This window comes from Dermacentor andersoni, chromosome 4, assembly GCF_023375885.2.
Source record: "Dermacentor andersoni chromosome 4, qqDerAnde1_hic_scaffold, whole genome shotgun sequence".
NCBI classification, from domain to species: Eukaryota; Metazoa; Arthropoda; class Arachnida; order Ixodida; family Ixodidae; genus Dermacentor; species Dermacentor andersoni.
This window is the reverse complement of record NC_092817.1, coordinates 50,007,924-50,033,591: the sequence shown is the minus strand read 5'-3', so window position 1 is coordinate 50,033,591 and position 25,668 is coordinate 50,007,924. Positions and strand designations below refer to the sequence as shown.

At 45.1% G+C, this 25,668-nt stretch overlaps 1 protein-coding gene across 2 annotated transcripts; it reads right to left on the bottom strand.

Annotated features, from left to right (window-relative positions):
* Positions 1–5,914: 5,914 nt before the first annotated feature.
* Xpc (DNA repair protein complementing XP-C cells homolog) lies at positions 5,915–25,264 on the bottom strand. Of its 2 annotated transcripts, none has more exons than XM_050184269.3 (6): positions 22,454–25,264; positions 21,361–21,586; positions 20,273–20,441; positions 9,359–9,452; positions 8,942–9,035; positions 5,915–6,673 (listed from the first exon to the last, which is right to left on the bottom strand). In XM_050184269.3, the coding sequence occupies exons 1-6, from the start codon at positions 24,616–24,618 to the stop codon at positions 6,578–6,580; spliced, it is 2,844 nt and encodes a 947-aa protein (XP_050040226.2). In that variant the 5' UTR covers positions 24,619–25,264; the 3' UTR covers positions 5,915–6,577. The 2 variants fall into 2 exon arrangements, with proteins under 2 accessions (XP_050040226.2, XP_054929695.1); XM_055073720.2 differs by having other exon boundaries at positions 24,515–25,241.
* Between the last annotated feature and the right edge of the window lie 404 nt (positions 25,265–25,668).

Here is a 25,668-nt window from a genome sequence, read left to right as displayed (position 1 = left end):
AACTTAATAACGCAGCATGACAACCCTCCCCATGTTCCTCGATGGAAATTAGCATCAGCTGACTGGGAGCATTTTAAAGTATCAACTTGTTTACCACGATATCTTATACAAGATTTTAGTATATATGATGCTGTTGCACATTTCACCGCTTTTATTACTGATGCAGCTGAAAAGTTTATCCCACAAATGAATGGTGGTTCACTTAAAAGACGTGTTCCCTTGTGGAACGAAGACTTTATAGAAGGGCACGAAAGAGGCAGAATAGGGCATGTGGCATATTGTGTAGATCGCCAAATGCAGAAAACCTCATTCAATTTAAAAAGATTAAATCACAGGGATGACGGACATGGTGTCAGGCAAATAGAGGAGGCTGAGTGATGTTCCTCTTGGGTATAAATTAATACACACAGGAGACAAAAGTGTGGAATGGCTCAAGAAAGCTAACAAGGGCGAAAAATCCATCCGTCGCCTCTGGTGAACGACCAAGGGAATACCTTGCAAGACCAAGCAGACTCTCTTGGGGAGCACTTTGAGCGTGTGTCAAGCCCAACCTATTATTCACAATCCTTTCTCACATACAAACAAATAGAAGAATGTAAGCCATTCGTACGTAAATGCCGACAGAACGAACCGTATAACCGTCCTTTCAGTATTGTCGATTTGAAAGCTGCCTTGATCACATGCAAGAGCTCTGCGCCGGGACCTGACAGGGTAGAGTACGAAATGATTAAGAACGTACAAACTGATACACAACTGACGCTACTCGCACTTTTCAACACTATTTGTGCTGCCGGATACCTTCAATTCGCATGGAAAGCGATTGTGGTCCCTGTTTTGAAGCAGGGTAAAGACCCTTCCTCGGTGGCAAGTTACTGCCCGATAGCTCTCACAAGTTGCCTTTGTAAGCTATTTGAAAAAAATGAGCAATCGTCGTCTTCTATATTTTTTTTAATGCAACGAAATGCTTGATGATTATCAACACAGTTTCAGAGAAGGCCGTTCTACGACTGGCCATCTCGTGTGCATCTAAGTAAACATTCGAGATGCGTTCATACATGAACAATTCTTTTTATCTGTATTGCTCTATATGGAAAAGGCGTACAACCCAATGTGGCGTTACAGAATACTGCGAGACCTGTCGGCAATGGGCATCCATGGGAAGATGCTGAATGTAATAGAAAGCTACTTGGCCGATCATACTTTTTGCGTCAATGTTGTCCCGTCCCTTCACGCAAGACACTGGTGTATCCAGGGAGGCGTGCTGAGCTGCACGCTCTTCATTGCGAATATGAACATGCTCCCAGCTTCACTACCACCAGCCATTTTAGAGCGCAGCTCGTTTGCGCCCGTTTCCATGTTTCGTGTCGGCCTCGCCGTAACCAAGGTCATCATCCGCGCGCTGCTCTAGCTGCGCCCGCTCCAGCTGCCATCTCTCGCGCGAGTCTTGCTCTCCCCTTGTCTCCCAAAGCCGGATCACGTGTTCCTGCCTATCCTCTCGCCCCCTTCCTCCGCGCAGTGCTGTTGCGGTTACTCTCGCCACTACCGTCCACTCCGCTCTCGCCGTCCCTTCTCCCGCTGTTGCGGAACTGCCGCGGTGCCAGTGGCGGGCGCTCCTTGCCGCCTTGCGTGGCTGTACGGCTCTCAGCTGTCTCTCCCTTCCCCATTTGCGGGGCGCATTCCTCAGTGGCATTTGTCGCCTCTGCCAGTGCTTGCACCTGGCTGTCCTTCTCCCGCTTCCACTGTTGCCCTATACCTCCCCTTACCTGGCACAGTGTTGTTGCAGTGACTCGAAATAGTTATAGCGTTTTTTCCCCTTATTTCTACTTCCCACCCCAACTTTGTGCGGCCACACTGAGGCCTGTCTGCGAGTGAATGTGTGTGACCTTTACTCATTACCCTTATCTCCACCCTTTTCCTCATCCCATCTCAGAATAAACATGAAATAATAATTGCTAGTCCCCCCCTCTCCGCAGCGGTGACCCACTATAATATGGGTCTCGATCTATATAAGATGGCGCATCGCCGGCTCGATAGCGGCGGATCGCGGTGTGTGCTGCCCAATCCGAAACACAGAACCGCCTCCATTCGGCACTGCGTGTTCTGCATGCGGTTGAAATAATGCAGCAGCTGCGCTCAAAGTTCGCATTATCAAGAAGCATAATCGTCAGCCAATTTTTTTTTATTCGGTCTATGTCGATGATGTACAAATAGGATTCAAATCCTGTGACCTTACAGTGTGCGGGAGGCAGGTACAGCATGGCTTGAACAAGTTGTCTAAGTGGGCAGACGAAAATGGATTTAAAGTTAACCCCCAGGAAACTTCTTGTGTTCTTTCTACAAGAGGGGGCTAGTCCCAGAACCCAGTCTTCAAATGTAGAGAGCATATACCTGTAACTACTGAGCATAAGTTCTTGGGCATCATACTTGATTCCAAACTAACCTTTACTTGCGAGATAATAACCTAAAGGTAAGATGCTTAAATACAATGAACCTACTGAAAATTCTAGCACATACAACGTGGGGCAGTGATAGGAAGTGCCTCTTTAATGTATATAAAAGCCTCGTATGTTCGTGCTTGGACTACGGTTTCCTAGTTTACAAGTCCGCTGCACTGAATGCCCTAAAAATGCTCGTTCCTGTGCACCATCTAGGCATCCAACTGGCCACAGAAGCCCTCAGAACAAGCCCTGTACAAATTCTATATATGTAGAATGCAATGAGTGCTCACTCCAACTGCAAAGGTTGTACACTAGTTTCACATACTTTTTGAAAGTACACTAGAAAGATGGACATCCTTCTCACTCAAGTACAATGTGACATGTGCTATACTTTTTCGTAATCAACCAGCAGTGAGACAGCCTTTCTCGCTGCATGTGCAGAGTCTCAGCGATGAAGTGGGGGTACCACCCCTTGAACATCGTCTGATGCGTCCAGCAAAGCTGTTACCACTGTGGCAGTCGCAACTCTTAGAATGTGACACATTATTTATCGAGATCACTAAGCACGCCGCAGAGGAACAAATTAAGATGCACTTTCTTGAACTTCAGGCAAAATACTCGTGCCCAGAGCACCAACACATCAAGATGACATGCCAATGTGTCTTATGCAACAGTAGGAACATCCTTGTCTGACATTATGAATCTGGAAACAAGTATCTTTACGGCTGAGGCCCGAGCACTATTGTCGGCTGTAAAGCACACCAAGCAAACAAAAATACAAAAGGCAATTATATTTACAGACTCGCCAAGCGTTGTTAAAGCTTTAATGTCTCTGCAAAGACATAACAATCCTGTAGTCAATAATCTATCCTTGTTTCTGTGCACTATGTATGCATCTAACCCGCAGGTGATTTTATGTTGGGTGCCCAACCATAGAGGCACTTCGGGTAATATGCTTGCAGAAGAAATCGTTACATCCATAACAACAAAAGCCTTTAACTCTTCTGTAGGTATCCCTGCTACAGACTTGAAGCCATTTTTGCAGAAAAACTCAGAAATTTTTGGCAATCTACTTGGGACAAAGAAACCTTGAATAAGCTCCATTTAGGTAATTAGCTGTCAATAGCAAAGGCGCGATGAATTGATGTCCCGTTTTATCGATCTAGAATAGGGCGCACAAACGGTACGCACTATTACCTTTTGACTGGCAGTGAACTTCCCATTAGTGGTAGATGTAACGAGCGGCTGATAGTACTCCATGCCTTGCTGGAGTGCCGGGAGGCGGAAGTTGAGCAAAGAAAGCCCTTTCCTGCAGCTTACCGACAGCATACTCCTCTCCATCCAGCAATATTTCTTGGTATAGAGCCATTTTTCAGTGCCAAAGCTGTTTTAAATTTTCTAAATGAAGTTGTGTTACATGTAATTAGCCCACAAGATTCATAGCACATCCTCCCACACGAGACTTCTGCTGTGATAGAAGAGCTTCGTAGAGGACGTGCCTCCAGGCCCTTGCGTCTAAGGGTGTCGGCGAGGCAGTAGTGCTACTGACATTGATCCTTTTTAGTATATCAATCAATACAAACCATATCTCTCATGTTAGTAGCACACCTCACCAGGCATCGTCAATATTTTAGCGCATATATACTGTAGAACTTTGTTCATACATTTTGGAAAAGGATGCGAGGAAAAACGTGCTAACCGGGAAAACGTACAATCCAAAGTAACTAAAAAGTTGACAGACTTAACTATTGCTGACATCTACATAGTGTGAAGCATCGTGCAGATCGTTGCGGCACGAGAAACCGATGCGCGTCGAACTGGTGGCCGGATGCAGCCGAAGCGAAACGTGATGCCCACATTGCGCCGCCTGCAGCAGGAAACGGCGGCGCATTTGGATTGTCGCCTACTAAAAGCATGCAGTACGCTACCAATGGCACTACACGCCATGCGCTGTAAAACAGATAGGAGAAGATTCTTACCGCAATAGGTTTGGCGGCGATAGCTGTGAATGTGGCGTGCCATGACCCGAGTGGAGATTTGCTGGTACCGGAATAAGAAACTGTGCACGCCGGTGTTTTCATGTGAGACGGGCAGGCGAGTGTTGCGATGAAGCTGCCACAGCGGGCAGCTATACTCGGTGTTTCACTTAATTTAAGCCAAACTTTAAAAATATGCAAATGCTACGCAGCTGGGCAGAACCAAGATATTGTTGTTTGCTGTCACTTGGATATACTCAGATTACTTTTTGCATTCTACCTAATTAGATAATTAGTCTTAATTATTTATTCAACTTCTAAATTATTATAATTAGATGAAAAGTATCAATGAGAAAATTGTAGAGCAACATGAGAAACTCCTAACACAGCTTCCTGTTGTTCAATACGTGCTACATAAAAGTGTTTTTCCGAGCTTGAAAGAAGCCCGCGAATACATGCAATATTGCCACACAACTGGCCGCTCGAGGCACTTTGCGTGTATTCGCGGGCTCCTTTCAAGCTTGGAAAAACACTTTTATGTAGCACGTGTTGAGCAATATAAAGCTGTATCGAGAGTTTTTCATGTTCCTGTACAATTTTCTAATTGAGACTTTTCATCTAGTTATAATAATTGCGAATTTGAATTATTAAGACTAATTATCTAACTAGGCAGAATGCAAAAAATAATCTGAGTATCTCCAAGCGACAGCAAACATTACATTGGTTCGATCATGCTACGTAGCATTCGCATATCTTTAAGGTTTGGCTCAAGTTACGTGAAACACCTTGTATACACTGTTGATCACACGAACCTCATGCATTTTCTTGTTTACATGGGATCTAGCAGCCGGAAAACGTATCACACGATCAGTTTGGCGATGTACTGGATGTTCGTGTCAAAAAATCGTGTTTTCCGGGAACGTACGAACCGTTAAAAAATTAGTATAACTCTAGTGAGTAATTTTCTTGTGTTCTCGATTGCGAGCATTGGTGCCGGGAAAATGTACGTAACGGGAATGTAGTAACGGTTCTACTGTACATTATCCACTTTACAACAACAACTTTTAGGCCTCTATACAGCCATGCTACATCCGTACATTTACTATTTATCATTGACCAAACCACTAACTACATTAGACCACTGATTGGCGCTCTTTGGCCATTTGTGGCCCTTGCACCATAATACCCCATATATCATCATCATCCTGCGATGTCAGATTTTGGAAGTGTCTGCTAGAAAGCTAGTGAAGTAGTTATAATAAAAATTGCAGTGGATTAGAAGGTTAGCAAATATTAGGCCAAGCAACTTTTGTAGTCATTTACTGTACAAAAGAACTAAACTGAGACGTCACCATTGCAATTTTTGACTGTTTTTGACAAAAGATTGTAAGTTACCAGCTGCATGCAGTGCAAAAATATTTTGCTCACACGTTCACAGGAGCCTCGTCTACAGATTGGCAAATGTTCAATAAAAAGAACCACATTGCTAAAACGACGAAATACTCAACCTAGAAAATTTATTGAGATGTTTCATGTGCTAAAATGACAAATATACAAGAAAACACTTTAACATCCATGACATAACATTTCTGTGGCAACACTGTGGTTTGGGTGCGAAATTCAAGAAATTCTCATCGCTTCTCTGGCAGAAATTAACACTTTCCTGCCTGATAAATGCAAACAGTTTAGCAGTTAGTGCTGCTGTTTGGTTACCCTTTAGAGTTTAGAGGGGCCCTGCTAGTAACAACTGTTCTTCAAACCCAAAAGTGAATATGATGCCTTTTAGTAAATGCTCCATTCCTAAAGAAATCTTTGAAAATGACTCAACAATAATTCAGATATAAAAAACACAATGTTAATGTTCCCCATTAACTTTTACATGATCATATTTGGCTTGCATGTTCACGGTACCATTGTCTACAGATTGTTTACGTTGTTGTCTCTACGCGAGGAACAAACACCTCATGGAAACAATAACTTTATTGTGCTTTAAATCCCTTGTCTATAAAGAGCTCCAACTAGCATTAACATGAAGTTAGATATGTACATAATTGACACCGGTGTGGTAGCAGTGATTAATGAGTGCATAAAGCAAAGCACACAAGCACAAATAACTGAGGTAGATATGACTGCCAAATGACAACAAAAGTCCTCAACACTACATTAGTCGTCATTCATGTACTTCATCCGCAACTTTTCCTTGATGAGAACTCCTTTGATTAGCCTCTTCCAGTTTCCATACACTCTTTTCAGGCGTTTCTGGAAGGAAGAGCAACATGCAACATGTAAAACATGCATTATTCACCCAGAATCAATCGGATCCATTATGCAGGGGTGCAACAGCTGAAGTAGGATTTGGAGCAACTTTTGGAGCAGGAAAATCTTAGTTTTGGAGTAGGAAAGTTCAAATTTGGAGCAGGTTGCAGAGAAAAATAACTCCATTTTGGAGTACCGAATACTAAATTTGGAGCAGTCCAATGTGGAAGAAACCTTACTTTTAGAACATAAAACAAAAAGGTGTGAATACTTGCAGCAGTTATTCAGAACCAACTCCAGCAATGTGACATAGCTACAAGCCATAAAACCATTGAGGTCAATTTTTTTTTAAGGCTCCGTGCATAAAACTAATTTGGTGTAATCTTGTTTTAGCTTCAGTGACCAAGGTCCTGCAAACCAGTGCCCACTGAATCCTACAAAAATACACATGGTCAATTTGTTCCAACCTGCTGAGCAGGTCAATCAAATTGCTTAGAATATTGATTGGACCAAGCAAATTAACACAGACCAAAGAAAAGGTTGGTATAAAAATGCAAACAAATATATTTGTACTTCCAAGTGACTTACACATGAGTAGCATTTCACTGGACTAGACTAGATGACCTGACTCTTGCACGTGAGTAGCAGCTGACTAGACTATGACTAGATACCTTAAAAACCAAGCTGCTCTTGCACATGATTATAAGCTGTTACGGTTGGCGTGTAACACCTCGGGCAAAAAGGATGCTCGAAAGACCCTGCTCAACCAAAACGGAGGATAAATTCCTAATTTGCTATGGTTGTCTCGTGCTGTTGCCGGTCTGGCGGACGCCTCGCAGTGTTTACAGGCCCCTTTGTGTGTGTGCGACCAAGGGGAGAACCCTTTTCACAAACTGTGTGACTCTAGGAGGGACCCTTTCCGCAAACTGTCCGACTCCAGGGAAGACCCTTTCCGCAAACCAATGTCGCCTGAAGAAAGGATCAGCCACCCATTCCGGACCCGCGGGTTGCCACCAGCGGAGGCAATCAGGTGCAACGTCGCCTAGGAAAGTGGGAGCAGCCGCAAAGCACCAACTGGGACGTACAATGTCACCTAGGAAAGTGGGAACAGCTGCAAAGCACCAACGGGGACTTGCAACATCGCCCAGGAAAGTGGGAGCAGCCGAAAAGAAACGAGGGGGACTCGGTGCATGTCACGTGACGTTGACGTGAGCAAGATACCGTCTATGATTTTAGTGGGCCTATTTAAGGAGCCCCGCAATGTACTTTTCAATTCATTCATTCTCTTCTTTTACATCCTTCACCATCCTTTGAATAAACAGTGCAAGTTTCGCACTAGAAATCGTCTCGTCCCTGCCTGATCGCCATGGTATACCAGACGCCTGCAGCCAGCCGACAACGCCACGTCACCCGATAGTAATGCCGGTCGAGGTTCAAAAAACGGTGTCGCAACAAGGCTAACTAACAGCTTATACATGGCTAGACATCAATGCTTTGCCTTTTTGATCATTTGCTTTTCGAGTTCGAGTTTTTTAAGTGCCTGCTCAAGGTTTGCATTTCCTGTCGTCAAAAGCACGCGGCTACTTTCTACCTTGTTCACGTCTTTTTGCTTGATGCCGGCGTTGATCATCTCCTCAGCACTAGTGAGCAATGCCTTGCTGGCCTTGCAGCCTTAAAAAATACTAAGGATAAATGAAAGAATGTTATGTAAACATAGCATAACGGTACTCCATTAAGAGCTGTTTTCCCGATGACATTTCACTTGCATGCACCTTGACACGATCCTTTTGTCAGCCACACCAAATTCAACATGCGGCCAGCACTGATGCTTGACAGAGTTAGCCATGAACAAAATATGCAAATGAAATATACGCTGAAATACTTTAAACACAGAAGTGTGTGCCCCTCGATACAGGCAGAGTACTGTGGTGAGTGCTTGGCGTACTCTCGTAGTTTGTAGGTTAGCAGATTCACTCCCTAATCACGTTTGCGTGTCGTCTGCTACCGTAACCACTGCACAGCTTCCGAAAATGACGGAATGTGCAGCCGCATGCGCATTCATTTATGGCCTGGCAGTAGACTAGTGGCACGCACAAGTGTGATCAGGATGTGAGTCTGCTGAACCTACCAAATACGAGAGTGTGATAGCTGCTTGCAAGAGTGCTCTGCCTGTACCAAGTGGTATGCACTCCCCTGTTAACTTTTATGAAGCTTGTGAATGCACTACTAGTTAGTCCAATTAGCAAAGTCAAGGAAATACCCAACACATACCTCTTCTTCACGGTTGCTGATGTTAGCCTGTTCTTCCTCCCAAGCAGCCATCAGTGTGTCTTTGAACTCTTCACACACGACCCACCCATCAAACCTAAAGAGACAACAGCCATTTAGCTTAGTTTCGGCTTGTCAACCAATGGAAGAGTGAAAGGTGCCAAAGGAGAGAACGGATAAATGCGCAAGTAGTTCCCATTTGTTTTTCAGCAGAACAACTCAGTGACTGAGATGGGCACAAAGAATGAAGATACAATGCCAGGCACATGGCATGCTTTTATGCTTTTGTGTTACCATCGTGTATGTTGAATTATATTCTGCTGAGAACGAGTGTGCCAAGTGCTGCACAGTTCATGCAGCAGCACAACACAAGATGAGTTTCAAACAAATTGGTGACATTGCCCTGCACACAGCACTTACACTGGATGGACACCACGGCAGTGACCTTCAAAGCCAACGACGGCAGGAACGCAATCGATGTTCAGCTTCGCAGCTACACGAGCCAGCCCAGGAGCTGCATGAGAATTGTCACAAGTATGCTGTGAGTAGCTGCTGCTTGTATGTACAGTCGGCACACAATGGGACACAAGATCTATGAAGAATCCGATTCTCGTAACAAAATATACCACTTAACTTTCTTCCATAAGTTGTACTGTCACCCTGTGCTAGGTGAAGAATTAATTCCATTACTTCAGTACATGTCCCATTGCACTGACCATGATTTTAAGGTAGGAATTGAATCATGTCATATGAAAAAAATTTTCAGTATTTTCTTTCACGTGCCCCGAACTTAAGAATGAAACCATCTTCAAACAGAAGTTGCTACTAATGATAGCCATTCTTTTTGCAAAGTAATAGGTAACATCTATTTTGTAGCCCTTGCATTTCTTGAGTGTATACATAAATGACAATTCATTGTCTCCGAAAACACTTTATTTGACATCGCATAGGCAGCAGCGAGTTCATTGTTGCCACTCATGCAATTTTGTATTTAGCTGTCATTTTGCAATCACTCTCGTCTTCAATGCCTATGGCCCGGAGGATATCATATATATATGTATATATATAACAAAATAATAAATGAGGCTGTTTCCGATTTATTATGTTTGCCAGCACATCTGACACGCTTCAGCACAAACACTGAGTTTTAGTATTTTTAGTATTGCTTCAATGTCAACTGACCAATGATTGAATGGCTATGCATGTCATACCTTCAATAATTTCACATAGAAGGTGCATAAATAATTTTTTTCATATGCATTAGAATTTAGCATGCCAATTAGCACATAAAGTAATCGCTGAACATTACCGCATGTCAAAAACCAAGACAAATTCCCAGCACATATATACAAGCTAGCCTTGCAGCAGTGGCCACTAATAATTTTTCAGTCAGTGAAGAATGAATGAATGAATGAATGGCATTCGTGTTGTCCACTTTTCTCTTGTGTCCGTGCATTCATTCCGTACCTCTTTCTTTTTGCATTATGAAACAATACAAAAGTGCAGCAGTCAACATTACAATTGACAACGACTGTTGGTTCTGTCTTGAAGCTGCTTTGTGCCAGAGTTTCAAAGTTGCCTTAGTGACATTTCTGTAATCAGGCCTAAAGCTACAGAATCACGGGTCTGAACAGTGTTTCATCAATTTGTATACAAAATTTCAGCAAATTAAGCAATAAATATACAGGTAAATCAAAGCGATATCAATAAGTCCTGGGTTGCCAACTGTCACAGAATTGTGACTCAGTCTGTAGTTTATGCAAAGCAAGGAACTATGTATGACATCTTCAGTAGGTGTGCGTAATGTAGGCGAGAGGTAACATGAACAATAAGTTATGATGATGGCATGCTTCAAGCCATTGGCCAGATACAATGTACAGTGCTCGGCGATCGAAACATGATCTCTGACTGCATAGTGGCCGGTGCTTCTTGCTCCACAGAAGAGCGCTAGGTAATCGCTGGGGGAGTAAATAGAGTCACAATGTGCTACCAATGCTCTCACCTTTTATCATATACCGCAATTAATAAGCTTGGTGTCCAGGGAGCTCAGCGATGGCATAAAAAATCACCGGCAGTCACGCGCTCAGAGTATTGTGTTTCAATCGCTGAGCACTGTACATTGAAGATGTCCCATTTCAAATTTCTCTTGCTGAGTAATTGATGTTTTTGTGACCAGAACACATATTTTGAGCTACGAGCAAGCAAATATGTACTTTGTTGTAACTTTGTATTGCCTTGAAGTTTGCATTTTTGTTCTTTATAGCAATAGAATACTCACTGAAATAAAGCGTGGCTAACCAAATGTTTTTAATGGCATTAGCATTCTTTGAGAATCTCACATAGTTTGCGGTATGTCTCTATGTCTGTGCCTAACCTATTTCACGCCAACTTGGATCACTAGGTAGCAGGGGTGCAGCCAGGGGGGGGAGGGTGCTTATGGGGCTTCAGCCTCCCCCCCCCCCCCCCACTGAAAATTTTTCTTACTGTCATGCACCCCCAACCAAAACAACCCCTGGCACTGGAAATCGTTCAGGATCTTGTCTAGAATGCCTTTTTCACACTCGAAAAGACATTTCAGCGCGAACATTGCAAACTCGGGCTGGATAGCCCATGCGCCGGGAGTCACATAACGTAAGGAGCCCCATCCGAGCACAATGTTTGAAGGGTGTTTTGATGGCGAGCGGGTTCATTGCTTCATCTCTCTGAGGCTGCGTAATCTACGAAGCGCATGGATTTCACTTCCGAAACTTTATGGGTATAAAGATCTTAAACTTTTGATGTGAAAGATGCATTGACATTTGCAAAGTCGTGCTTTAGATTTTCAATTCCGGAACATTGTGGGTTTACTGTTATAAACATTTGACGCCAAAGGTGCATAACTTTTCTAAAGTCGTACATCAGACCATACAACGAGACAAGTTAAATCAACACACTATAAGACAAGTTGACAAAGCACGCAGCGAGCAAGGTCCAATGAGACGAAGAGTTGTGGTGGTTGATTTGTGCCATCATGTCATAGAAAAGAATATAAACTGTTTTTTCACCTGCGCCAAAGCATCCATGTCAAGACACTAAAGCCAACAAAGATAACTGCGTTCTTATTTATTTTTCTATTTTGACTTTTATTCGCGAGGGCACATTGAGCCTCTTCAATTTTCTTGTTCTCACTACCCGCGAGCTGCCAGAGTCAGCCGCATGCGTTTTTCTCGTGCTGCCCCGACCACCGTGCGGTGCCCTTCGGTGCATGCTTGTTTTTGTCTGGCCGAGTGGATTTTCGTCTGGCAGAGTTCTGGATGCTTTCTGGCTAGCAGACGAGTAAAAGAAACAATATTCGCTCGCCGCGATCACCGTGGAGACTTGACGGACCGCAACGCATTCGCTTGAGCGCAACCTCTCCCAAAGTCTTGTCTCGTCAATGTAGGATACCAAGCAGTATGCATATGGTTCTCTGTGGGCCAACATGCTTTCCTTTGCGTTTGTTTTTTCATCCCCCAAGAGAGAGAGAGAGAGAGAGAGAGATTGTTGCGGCGCAGCGAATTGCCGCATGGCGAAAGTTCAATTTCGTTATTTCTTTTGCGGAAAGTAAAGGGCCATGGGACGCTTCAGTTGCTGGGTGCTCTTATTATATTATTGTGATAACAATTATATGGACACTCCAGGTGCAATCCTGCAGTCGCCGTCACCCTCATGTTCCATATGAAGTCCAAGGGCGATAACACTGACCGCACGCCGCATGCTGTATGTGGGAGTAAAAGCGTAGGGGGGGAGGGGGAGGGGGGAGCAATGGTGAGCCGACGATGGTAGCTCAGTCTTGTGTGCGCAAGGGAGAAAAGCAGGGAGGAAGCGCGCCACCTTCCGCTGCACGAGATACATTCGGGGGAGTGCAGGGAGTGGGGGGGGGGGGGGGGGTCGTGCCTTAGGATTCTGTGATCTGTAACTCTGTGATTGTCCAACATATTTATTTGCCTTCTTTGACGCAATACACACAGTGACTTTTTCTTAGATAGATTTATTGGAGACTTATACGTATTGTAGTGCGGAATATGCATGTGGCGCTGTGCGGACTGCCACCACTACGGTGCGAGACCCAAGCTCGGGCTGCTGATGCGAAGGGCTAGGACTTGTGATCAAAAGCTACTTGCGATCCCTCGAACGAGCTGCAATAAACCCCCTTTCATTTGGTGGAGGCGCTGGGTAATCTCGAAAACTGGAACTCCGAAGCCAGACGCTACCCACTGCTGCGACCATGCCTGATGAAACCACCCAGGAAGATGCACCACAGCCTTCGGCGGTCATCGTTTCTGGCGTGTTGCGCCAGCGTGATCCTGCCATCTCTAGCGGCACCGATGATCATGATGTGGAGGATTGGTTGTCATCATACGAACGGGTGAGCCAGCATAACAAGTGGGCCGACGCCACCAAGTTTCACAATGTGCTGTTTTACTTAACCGGCGTCGCAAACCTCTGGTTCTGAAACCACGAACACGATTTCACAACATGGAGCGCATTCAAGGCAGGTTTCGCAGAAGTGTTCGGGCGCCCCACTGTGTGCAAGCGTCGTGCTAAACAACGCTTACGGGGGCGTGCTCAACATCCCGGTGAAACTTTCACAAGTTAGATCGAAGATGTCATTGGTCTGTGTAAACACGTGAATTTGTCAATGCCAGAACAGGACAAGATAAAACATATCATTAAAGGCATTGATGAAAATGCCTTTCATATATTGTTTGCGAAGGATCCGCATACCGTGGCCAAAGTTATCAATTTGTGCCAAAGTTTTGACGAGCTACGGAAACAATGCATTTTAGCTCGGCGCCCACCGCCTACGGAAGATTTGCTAGCAGCATTGGTTATTGGCGACAACCAGACAACTTTGTTGATGAAAATAAAAGAATTTGTGCACGAGGAGGTCGCACGTCAGCTCTCGATTTTGCCGACCACGGAGAAGCCTTCTCAATATTTGGCTTCAGCGATCCGACAGATGATTCAAGAGCAAGTGACCGAAGCTCTTCCACCTTCGTGTAAGCCAGCTCCCGTGGCTGCGCCTCTGATGTATGCTGAAGCCGTTGTACGGATGCCTCGTCTGCCGGGGTTCCCTCCTCCGTCTTCAGCGTCTCACCCGCCAGTGTTCTCCCCTCTGCCTCTGCCTTCGCCTTGCCAGCCGGCGGCTGCCTTTTTCAGTCCACAGCAGCAGGGCATAAATCCTTGGCGCACTGCTGACAACTGCCCAATATGCTACTCCTGCGGTACCCCGGGACATGCAGCGTGCTTCTGCCGCCAGCGCTTGCCGGCCTTCGTGGGCTCCGAGCGACTACCCAGCTCCGGCTTCCAACCATTCTGTATGCCTCAACGGCCGCCACCGGAATGCTACGCTGCTGATGACATACCAGCTCCGCAGTCACAGCTCTATGGTACTCGTTGCTCGCCTTCCCCTCGTCGGCGCTCACTCTCACCCATGCGTCGTAGCCCCAGTGCCAGTACTACTGAGGCGAAAAACTGATTTCCGCAGTTCCTGAAGCACGAAATGCGTCATCGTTGGAACATCAAAGTCCTCGTTTTTTCCCCGCTAACGTTATTGAAGTGTCCGCTGATGGCATCAAATCTCTTGCGCTCGTCGATACAGGTGGTGCCGTATCCGTGATTAGTGAGAAGCTTTGTCATGCATTATGGAACGTGACCATGACGCCTTCAGTATTATGGCTTAGAGCAGCCAGTGTACAACAAGTTTAGCCAATCGCTATGTGCACTGCCAGGTTGCTGATTCGAGACATTTTGTAATCGATTAATTTCTTTGTGCTAACTTGTTGCTCCCACTATGTGATTCTCGGTTGGGATTTTCTGTCACGCCATCATGCCGTATTTGACTGTGCATGTGCTGAGGTTCAGTTCTCCGTTTTGTGCGATTTGCCATCTCATGACTTTCAAGTTCACAATGTTAGCAGGATCTGTGTAGCTTCAGATACTGACATTCCTCCTCACAGTGCTATATTTGTCCCTCTTTCATGCGCATCGCTTGCCGAAGTGACGGTCATGTTTACACTTGCTGCTGTCTTCAGTTGCCTCCAGCCTATATAGTTGCCTTTTACCCTCCTCACGGTTCACCACGGTGCTGCAGAAATGCTGATTTCTAATCCAAATTCATACACTTTGGCTTTGCACTGTGTCGAGACTATTGGTACCATCCAGACTGTGGATGCTGACATTATTGTGCATTTCCCTGTTGCCGCCGACGTGGATACAGCCAATGTAACAGCACTGACACCCCATGTGCCATCTAACCGAGTAGCACTGGATGTCTTTCGTCGCTCTATTGCCAATGAGCTCGAGCCGACACAACGTGAGTGGCTAATTACTCTTTTAAATGATTTTAACGCCTATTTTGACTGGAACCAAGCATCATTAGGCCGCACAAGTACCGTCTCTCACCACATTGATACGGGACATCACGCACCATTACGCCAGCATCTGTACTGCGTGTCATCCACTAAGTGTCGTGTCATCACCGAGCAAGTTGAAGACATGCTTGAACGTGGTATTATCAAGCCATCCTGCAGTCCTTGGTCGTCTCCCGTAGTACTCGTTAAGAAAAAGATAGCTTGATTCGTTTCTGTGTGGACTATCGTCGCCTCAACAAGATAGCACGAAAAGATGTCTATTCTCTACTGGGCATAGATGACGCCCTGGATTGTCTACGTGGTGCCGAATTCTTTTTTTCTTTGGACTCGCGATCGACTCCAAGACCAATGCCAGTGGCGTTGGTCTTGGAGCCATCTTTGCGCAACGCAAACCTGGCTTTCCAGAATATGTGGTTGCATGTGCAAGTCGTGCCCTCACGAAGGCAGAAACCAATTATTCTGTCACAGAAAAAGAATGTTTGGTTATAGTTTGGGCCTTGAACAAATTTCGCCCTTACTTGTATGGCCATCCGTTCGACGTTGTGACAGACCGCCATGCGCTCTGCTGGCTTGCGTCACTGAAAGACCCGTCGGGGCGTCTTGGACGTTGGGCTCTTCGGCTCCAAGAATTTGACATTCACGTCATCTATCACTCCAGGCGTCAACATACTGATGCCGATGCGCTCTCCCAATCGCCCATGCGATCCGACGAAACACCACCCTCATCCATGGAGTGCCCGGTTGCTACGCTTGCTGTTACTGACATGCCATCTGAACAGAGAAAAGATCTGTGGATTGTGTCTCTCATTGACATCCTCAACAGTTCTTCAATGGCTACATGCCCTCGAGCCCTTCATCTCCAAGCCACCTATTTCGTGCTACGGGACGTCATCTTGCACCGCCGAAACTATCAGCCAGATGGTTGCAAATGGCTGCTAGTCATCCCTCGCCATTTGCGTTCCGACATATGCACGTATTTCCATGCCGACCCACAACACACTCATGCTGGTTTCCTGAAAACCAATAAGTGGCTCCGCCAGCGGTACTACTGGCACGGCATGTAGTCTTATGTCCGCAAATACATTCGGTCATGTGCAGCCTGTCAGCGACGGAAGACATCTCCTCATACGACAGGCCCTCTGCAACCTTTACCGTGTCCTGCACGTCCTTTTGACCGAGTTGGTATTGACCTTTATGAGCTTCTTCCATGCACTGCCAATGGAAATTGTTGGATAATAGTCGCAGTAGACCACCTCACAAGATATGCCGAAACTGCTGCACTTGCTTCGGCTGCTGCTCGTGACGTTGCCGCATTCATCTTATGGCACGGCGCACCGCGAGAACTGCTCAGCGATCCAGGCGGTGTCTTCTTGTCCGAAGTTATTAATGAGCTACTCGCTGCATGTCGCACTATTCACCGCACCACTACGGCATATCACCCACAGACTAAAGGTCTAACGGAATGATTCAACCGCACTATTGGTGACATGCTCACCATGTATGTTGCCTCTGACTATTCCAATTGGGACGACGTTCTCCCTTTTGTGACGTACGCGTATAATACCACCGCTAAGGCTACCACAGGCTTCTCACAGTTTTTTCTTCTTTATGGATGTTAACTATCCACTACCCTCGACACCGTACTACCGTATCATCCAGATGCCGCTGAATTCACCCCTCTTTCCGAAGTTACTCGCCATGCTGAAGAGTGCCACCAACTGGCTCGCTCATTCACGTCGGATAGCCAAGGAATCCATAAAGATCGCCATGACAATGATCAGCCCACACAGTCCTTCGCCATGGACTCTCATGTCTGGCTTTGGCTGCCCTTTCAAGCTCCAGGCCTTAGCCTAAAGCTGGTTCTGAAATATCAGGGTCCGTACCGGATCGTCACATGTACATCGACTGCGAATTATGTGGTGTTATGATCTGCCTGCAGGGGTACTGATCTGCAAACCTTTCCCAGCCCTCTGCAGCGGTTTCGAACGACCTGCGGGGGCAGCGACCTTCGAACCCTTCCCGGCCTGCTGCGACAAGTGGCTTTGGAGAGCCAAGAAAACGCGTCTTTGGAGAGCCTGCGACGCCAGCAAAGTTAACCGACCACAAATCCTACAGTGATCGAACCGGTGATGCCATCGTCGTACAAGTTCCGCCGTGGCTGTGAGACAGTTCACGTCAGCCGCCTGAAGCCGTACCACGACCCCCTTATCGAGTCATCACCTTAGGTCACCAGGATGGCTCTTCTTCGCTATGAAGGCAATTGTAGTGGGGAATATGCATGTGGTGCTGTGCGGACTGCCACCGCTGCGGCACGAGACCCGAGCTCGGGCTGCTGATGTGAAGGGCTAGGACTCGTGATCAAAAGCTACTTGCGATCCCTCGAACGAGCTGCAATAAACCCCCTTTCAGTATAAATATCTTGTTGCACAGTTTTGTGTATTCGTGCAGTGAACTTTGTTTCCAGTGACACTTTTTTGTCCTTTATCAAGCTGTATCTTCACATTTGTATACTCCATTGTACCTTCCCATTTCTAATGTACAAGGGCGAGTCAAATGAAAGTGAGCCAAGCCAATCCGCGTAATAATGGTTCGGTCCATTATCTGCGAGGCATGCGCGTAGCACTAAGGCACCTCTCTTAGAAAAGTGACATGCAGGTGTGAGGATAAATGTTCTTTAATGTTCTCATACACTAGGTTGAACATGGTTGCGTGCTTGACATAATGGACGCTCCAAAAGCTGAACAGTGTGGTGGCCTGAGGTTTTTGACAGCTGAAGGTGTTTCCCAAAAAGAAATTAGCTGCCGTGTACGTTGAACATTGCATTTCATTGGCCACTGTGAAGCGTTGGAGCAAACAGTTCGAAGAAGGACGTTAAAGTTGCAAAGACGATGCAAGACTGGGCCAAAGGCACTGTGCAATCACCCCCAACGCAATTGCAAAGGTTGATGAGCTGATTAGACAAGAACGGAGGATAAGCATAGATGAACTGGCAGGGCGTGTGAACGTCAGTCACAGTTCAGTTCACACCATAATTCATGAAGATCTCGGTTATCGGCTCTTGTGTGCGCAATGGATGCCCAAGATTTTGAACCACAACCAGAAGACGGAGAGGTTCAGCGCTGCCTTGACTCATATGATCTGGTATCACAATGAGGGTGACGACTTTTTGTCTGCAGCTGTTGTCGGGGACAAATCATAGTGCCACTATTACGAGCCTGAAACACGATGGCAATGCTTACAGTGGAAACATTCAAATTCACCACACCAAAGAAAGCAAAAGCTGTCATTTCCGCGGAAAGGTGTTGTTGACTTCTTTTTTATGTCGTCAGAGGCCATTACTCATCGAATTTGCAAAACCTGGAAAGACTATCAATCATTTCCGATATTGTGAAGCGTCGGATCGGCTGCGTGTCGCAATCAAGAACAAACGACGTGAAAAATTGACGAATGGGGTCATGTTGCTCCACGACAATGCCCGTCCCCACGTCATTGATGTGGTTAACACAAAACTGGCAAAGTTTAAGTGGGAAAGACTGCAACATCCGCCATACAGCCCAGACCTGTCGCCTTGTGACTTACACAACTTGGGGCAATTGAACAGACAGCTCAAGGGAACCTGATTCGTGTCGGACGATGACGTAAAGGAGTCAGTTACAGACTCAACTTCTTCATTTCACGGCCTTTACATTCTTCATATCAGCGGCTTGCACTGCTTTGCTGATTTCAAACTGATATAGTTCTAAAGTTGGTGTGACTTTTTCTTTACTTATTAAATAGACAAAAAAAAACATGAAAGCATTGATATCAGTAATTTCGGGCACAATTTTCGGGACATACGAGTATATTCTTTTATGAAAAAATTCATATTTTACTTGTCTTGACAGTGCGTAGCCTTCAAAATTTCGTTTGCAGCATCTTTGGCAATTGCAATGCAGTTATTATTCATGTATTTGTTCCTTTGACAAATTATATAAGGAGGAGGACGAGCTGCAACATTTCTACATTAGTTTTCTACTTTGAGGATATTTCTACTTTGGGGCATGCGTTTAATTCAGAGGCGTGTTAGAATCAGGCAAATAGTGCCAAATAATTCAGCAGTTCTTTTTTCTTTTTTCTGCACTTTGTTTACTATAATTTGATCGACTTCAATGGTCCCATGCAGCTCAAATTAAGGGAACTCAGCTAGCTGGGCGAGTTGGTCCAGCATTGCAGGCATGTAAACATACATGCCTGCTATTACCTAGTTTACCAGTAGGTACCTAGCAGCAGCACTCGTCTGCCTCCCACAGCAGCGACAGATGCTCGACTATTTCACCAAAGCTGTGGTGGAGGACAAGGGGCAGCTGGAGGCCCTCGCAAATATCTATAGCCCTTTTTCGAGATGAGAACCCATATGAACAACTGAGCGCCAGTTTGTGGTACATCTCTACCCATTAGAAAAGACAGGTGGGTTTCCAGCGGCACCAGGATATGCTACGCATCTTGTTCTTTCTTTTGGCTTTGGTTCTTAGGCGCACTTACACACCTGTAATGAAAGTCGATTGTATTTGCCACTAGGTATATGCTGCTTTTCAGTGAACCGCTTTGACGTCAACTTGGGTAGTATTTGCCACCGGATCTATGCCACACTTTATAATAATCATTACATAAAACATATAGATAATTACCCACCAGCCACCAATCATAGGATAAATTGCTCATGCAATTAATGTCACCAATCATATCTAACGAATGCATGTCCCGCCAATTCTACACTTCATTATATCCATTCTATCCAATTTGTTACATCTGTGTTCATTAAATTAAGATTTGACTTTAGCCTCAAGATGCAAGATACTATGGTACTCAAACCTCCCCAAAAGCAAAGCTTTTCACTACTGAGTTCTTAGGAATGGCTAAGTCGTACACAGTTTGCACAAGATATTCACTCGTCACTGACCTCTCAGATGTACAGTGCCAACAGGGAGCATGCAGCTTTTGAAGAGCTCCACGTTGCCCCACTCGTTACGGGGCACCTTGCCATTGAAGGCAATGGGTGGCATGTATGGCTCCGTCTGCCAGTGGCCAAACAACTCCAGGGGCTGCTCCTTAAGTATCTGCCCAGAGAGCTGCATTTATTAAAAAATAACCCCATAAGTAAGCCACAGACACAAACGACTGACACATTCTGTCGTCTGTTGTGCTTCATTTAATATTGAATTTTGCACCAATAAGGAAGCCCTGTGTAGGGGACATTTATAAAGCCAGCACACCAGTGCTACAATGAAGCAATCCTGGTTTTCAGCTGTCGTAGTAACAGATACATTTGGGCAAGCTGTAACAGATGGTTGCCTGCTCCCCTGCATACTTGTGCATTTTATGCTGTTTCTCTGCTGTCCTTCATTGAACTTCAACATGCCAATCTGCTGTTGCGTGCTACTATGCAAGCAGTGTGACTACATGGACAGTTTTGGTAGCAAGGTGTCACATTCAGTGCGCCAGCATACCCTGTGAACTTGGCCATTGTGTGGCCAAGTTCACACTGGCCCATATTTCAGACTATCTGTAACGGTTCAGCACACCAGCTTTGTATCACCAATCACTCAGCATTTTGAAAGAATGTAACTCTATAGTGCGTGCCCGGTCAGTGCCTGTTTTGCGTTCTCATGACCAATAGCATCACCATAATGAGCTGCATTGCTCGTCTAACATTGTGTACACAACAGAAGTCACATAACAGAAGTCACATCTCTTTGGCCGATGACGAGATGCCAGGCAACAATAGCTGCTAAAAGCTGAAGCAATCATGTGGCAAAGCACTAGCAGTTGTGAGGCCACGTTATTGCCATGCTAGATCACCGTGTGTCTGTCATCTGTTTTACGAGATATTGTCAACAATGGATATGTATTTTGTATTAAAGCACCAAGTCGCCAAAATTAGCATTCTGTTGAGAATTAAAATATTTCAGTGCCTCGAACAAAGGTTATAGTGATGCTTTTCTTATGCCTAAACATTGTTTCCAGTAATAAACATACACTTCTCCATACCTTGTCATACTTTGGCCTGGCCTTGACAACTTTGTATGGCTGCTCCTTGACACGCACCATTCGTGCTTCTCGAAGCCAAGTTTCCCTTGAGCGCAGAGTGTGGATGCACTCCCTAGCATAAACAGGCTCTCCTCGTACAAACCCAAGAGTTGGGGCATCTGATGGATAGATGGCTTCAAACTTGAGCAGGTGACGCTTTAGTGCATACAGAGGATGGTTCTTGAACCTGTGTGGACATGGAAGACACGTCAGGCTTCCGGACATCCTTTTACAGGAGCATTCACAAGATCATGTGATGAAAAATCATTCAGTACATTACTGCCCGACTGTGGGAAACCAAGGCAAAGGATTAATGCTTCTCAGCTACAATGACTGAGATGTACAGAAGTCATGAACTTTACTGCTTAGATTTGCAGGTTTTTTTTAGCAACAATTGAAGCCCACAATATATCACGCCAACAAGGATAAAATAAAATTACTTGGGTTCTAGAGCCACATGGTTGATCGATCACTTTGCACAATACTTCCCCTGTTGCGTCATGCAATATTCAGCACAATCAATGCCTTCCCGTAGCAACAAGGAATCATTCATGACACAATGCTACTACTATTTAATCAGTCTATGAACAAGCAAGATTGCAGCTACAGCTGCCAACAAGCATGCCTAAAGACTGATTTCAGTAGAAATAAGTAGTAATTGAGTAGGCCAACAGCATTACACCATAAGTGATTGCCCATAAAATTTGATGGATAAAGTGCTCATAAGCAACATAAAGCAGGTATCTCCGATCTCTTGTAGGGCTTTGCTAATCTAGAAATGGCCCATTTTGTCTGGCCAGCCTGGAAGAAGACTGGCAAACTTTACTTATACATTAGCAAGTAGCTGTGCTTCATTCAGGCACAAGTGAATTATATTTTATCTTACATATTTAGTGTGCAGGTCATGAAAACCTCAAGAGCTATAGGCCTGACGGCTTTAAATTGTTTGTGGCTCTGCACAAGCAAGTTTTGCTCATAGGACATTCTAAGCTGATCACAACTTTAGGATATTTGACAGCGACTCTGCGGGACACAAAACAAGCAGCAAACTTACTCAGCAATGCTTCCAGGCATTGGCTGCCGTTGAAGCTTTGACTGTATTTGCGTATTTTCCACACGCTCTCGCTCACTGTCAGTGGGCCTAAAAGGCTTTAATGACTCTTCCCACCATTTCAGATCAATCCTCTTCTTTTTCACAGATGTTAACCAACCTGAGGCATATTTCTTTGTAATGTCTTTCACCTTGTTGTGGTCATCAAAGCTGAGAATGTAGTACAATGGTTCTCGAATATTACTCTCAGTTATGCTGCCAACTGATCCATGAACTACATCAACTGCAATCCACTTTGAATCCTTTGGAGTGAATATTTCAACCCAGTGTTCAATGCTGTCACTTATACCTTGCCCAAATTTTTCACCATTTTTTTTGCCAGTCTTTCCTTCCTTCCCAGTCTTTTTGTTTGATGAGGCGTCGTTAACTTTTTTCTTCCCTGTTGCCTTCTTTGGTTTCTTGACTTCAAAGTCACTGTCCACTTCATCAGGCTCACTGTGCACCTTTTGAGCTTTCTTTTTGGAAGGTGCTTTGGGCTCAGCAAATTTTCTTCCAGGTTTCGTGTCAGTCTTCAACAGCTGCACAGCATCAAGAGGCACAGGGTACAGAGACATGCACAAACGAGCTTCAATCTGCAAGCACCTTACAATGACCAAAAACAGAAGTGCGTAATCTCGTGCATTCTGAGCGATTTTGGTTGTTAGTGCCACTGTAAGATCATCATGTAAGGCATGGCAGCCAGTGCGAGTGCCAAGCGTGCACACAAACACTTTGGTGAACAGTCTAGACATGCGCTCAACATCCAGAAGTGTGACTGTTTTGCCAGAGTATGCCAAGAATTCAGAAGGAAGCAAAGACAGCGCAATAGCCTGCAGAGTTTGGTCCAGGATAAGGCTGTTTAACCTTAGTCCGTGTGCCAGGAGACAGAGAAGATGCACCTTGTGTTTCAGGCTGTGGACTTCCTTGCGCACTCTATTGATGCGGCGTCTCATCTCTGCCACTGGATCAAACTTGGCTTTCTTGTGCTTTCCAGTCATCACAGGCTCCTTTAGTGTAATTGTGATTCCGTTTTCAGGAACAACTGGTGCATAGCTGTCAAGGTCTGCTCCTTCGGGAACTTCTTCCCAATCAGATTCACTTGAGCTCTCATTGTTCTCGATCTTGGCTTTTTGTGGCCTAGTTTTCTTTCCTCTCACTTGCTGTTTCTTTATCTCTGGCAACTTCTTTGGTGCTGCTTTTGCTTGAGTTTCTGTTGTGTTGCTAGTTTTGCCAGCCTTCCTTCCGCTTTTTGCAGATGACAACATGGACTTGGCCGTCTTCACATCTTGAAACTGCCTGCTTCTAGTTTTGACTGGAGACCGTGCATCCTGACAAGAAGCAGACTGCTTTGCAGAGGATACTAATGAATTCTTTGCAGTCTTTTTAGACTTATGCTGTCCCGACTTTGGTGCGTCATTTACAGTATAAGAGCAAGAGGCCTCTGGTTCATTTTCAAGCAGCATAGCACTGATAACGTCTTTTAAGGATTCAGAAGACTTGCCATCACCTACACGTTCTTTCATTATGACGTTATCCACCTGAGTTGACAGCGCTGCAATGCCTTGATTGGTAGAGTCAGCCGGGTTGTACTTTTTCGACTCGCACAGGAGAACCTTACTGCAACCAGGTAAACTTTCCAACTGAAGCCTTCTTTCAGAAAGATTGTTATTGGAGATCTGAGTGTTCAGAGTCATGTTATTAGCTCTTTTTATCTGTGCCAGTTTCGGAATCTTTATCTTCTGCATCAATTTCTTTTTGGGCCCGGCCACCTTTTGGGTGCTTTTTTTGGTGTCAGCTCTGACGTTCTCGTCAAACTCATCGCTTGACGTTCCACCTTCAGACAAATCGACTTCTAAACATTCGAGCTCTAAAGGCTCATCGGCAGAACTTTCTGAAACATGCGTGGGTTGAAGATCTTTGTGCTTAATTTTTTTTGCCGGAACATCATCCTCAAACTCATCCGTGGAGTCTTGTTTTTTCGGGGGCACGTATTCGTCCTCTGACGAAGAACAACTCGATACGTACTTTTCATCGCTGTCAATATCCATATCTTCATTGCTTGATTTCGGCCCCGATGCTGGAGTAATGTCTTTCTTACTAAGTAGCCTACACGATCGCCTTGTGGCCATTGTGCCAGCTCCTGACGACGACTCGTCCGCTTGTCACGCCGTTACTTTTGTTGAGATGAGAGAATTCAAAAAGCTTCCAGCAAACATTAGATATGTCCACTTTGCTAAAAGACCGACTAACACTTGTTCATCGCGCACATATTCAAATGTGGAAACAGCTAAGCGCGTGCGCACAGTTGTATATTTGCGTCAGAGCACGCCGCTTGTTTCACATAGCAACAACCGAAACATGTTTTAACTTGCGTCTCAAACTGGATTGGATCGACTGATATCGGCTGTTTCACAAATAAATAATATTCAGAGCCTGGCAACAACAACGTGTTTCTGTTCTGCAAATACTTTCGGCGCTCGCAGCAAGCAAATGCATAGCCTTTAAGATTTCTTTTTGTCACTCAAAGGTAAGCGTCGAAATCTCAGATATGATCTTCTTGCGTAATGCAAAAAAAAAAAAAAATTAAATTATGGGGTTTTACGTGCCAAAACCACTTTCTGATTATGAGGCACGCCGTAGTGGAGGACTCCGGAAATTTAGACCACCTGGGTAGGGTCTAACCTGGGGATCTTTAACGTGCACCTAAATCTAGGTACACGGGTCTTTTCGCATTTCGCCCCCATCGAAATGCGGCCGCCGTGGCCGGGATTCGATCCCGCGATTGCGTAATGCAAGCATAAAGAATAAGAAAAAGTTTCTGTCATGGCGCAAAGTTCTGGTTGATTCTGGTCATTACCATGATGTCGCTTGAATGCATTTAATGTACCAATTTTTGTAAGCCTTTTTGTAAATCTGAGGAAGGCCGTCGCCGAACCAAAGACCGAGCACGGCGTCTTCGCCTGCACACCATTGTACACCTTTAAAATTTTTTGTGCGTACCGCGGTACCGCTTCGCCGCTGCGGTGTTTTTGCCCAAATTTAGCAGCGAGATCGTACTTATAGCCCAAATTGTTCGGTCAATAAAGAGTCTCAGTATCGCCCAAAATTTGAAGGTTCGTAGTTTTATCGGCCGATAAACTGCAGTAAACATTTGTTTACTAACTATATTGATAAGTATT

Bases quoted from the DNA above. Each gene is read 5' to 3' on its own strand.
- Xpc (XM_050184269.3), bottom strand. From the start codon at position 24,618: ATGGCCACAAGGCGATCGTGTAGGCTACTTAGTAAGAAAGACATTACT. The intron at 9,453-20,272 runs GTCAGTGACGAG...ATTCTCATGCAG, and splicing joins TGGCACTGTACATCTGAGAG to CTCCTGGGCTGGCTCGTGTA. The intron at 9,036-9,358 runs GTAAGTGCTGTG...TTGTCTCTTTAG, and splicing joins TGCCGTGGTGTCCATCCAGT to GTTTGATGGGTGGGTCGTGT.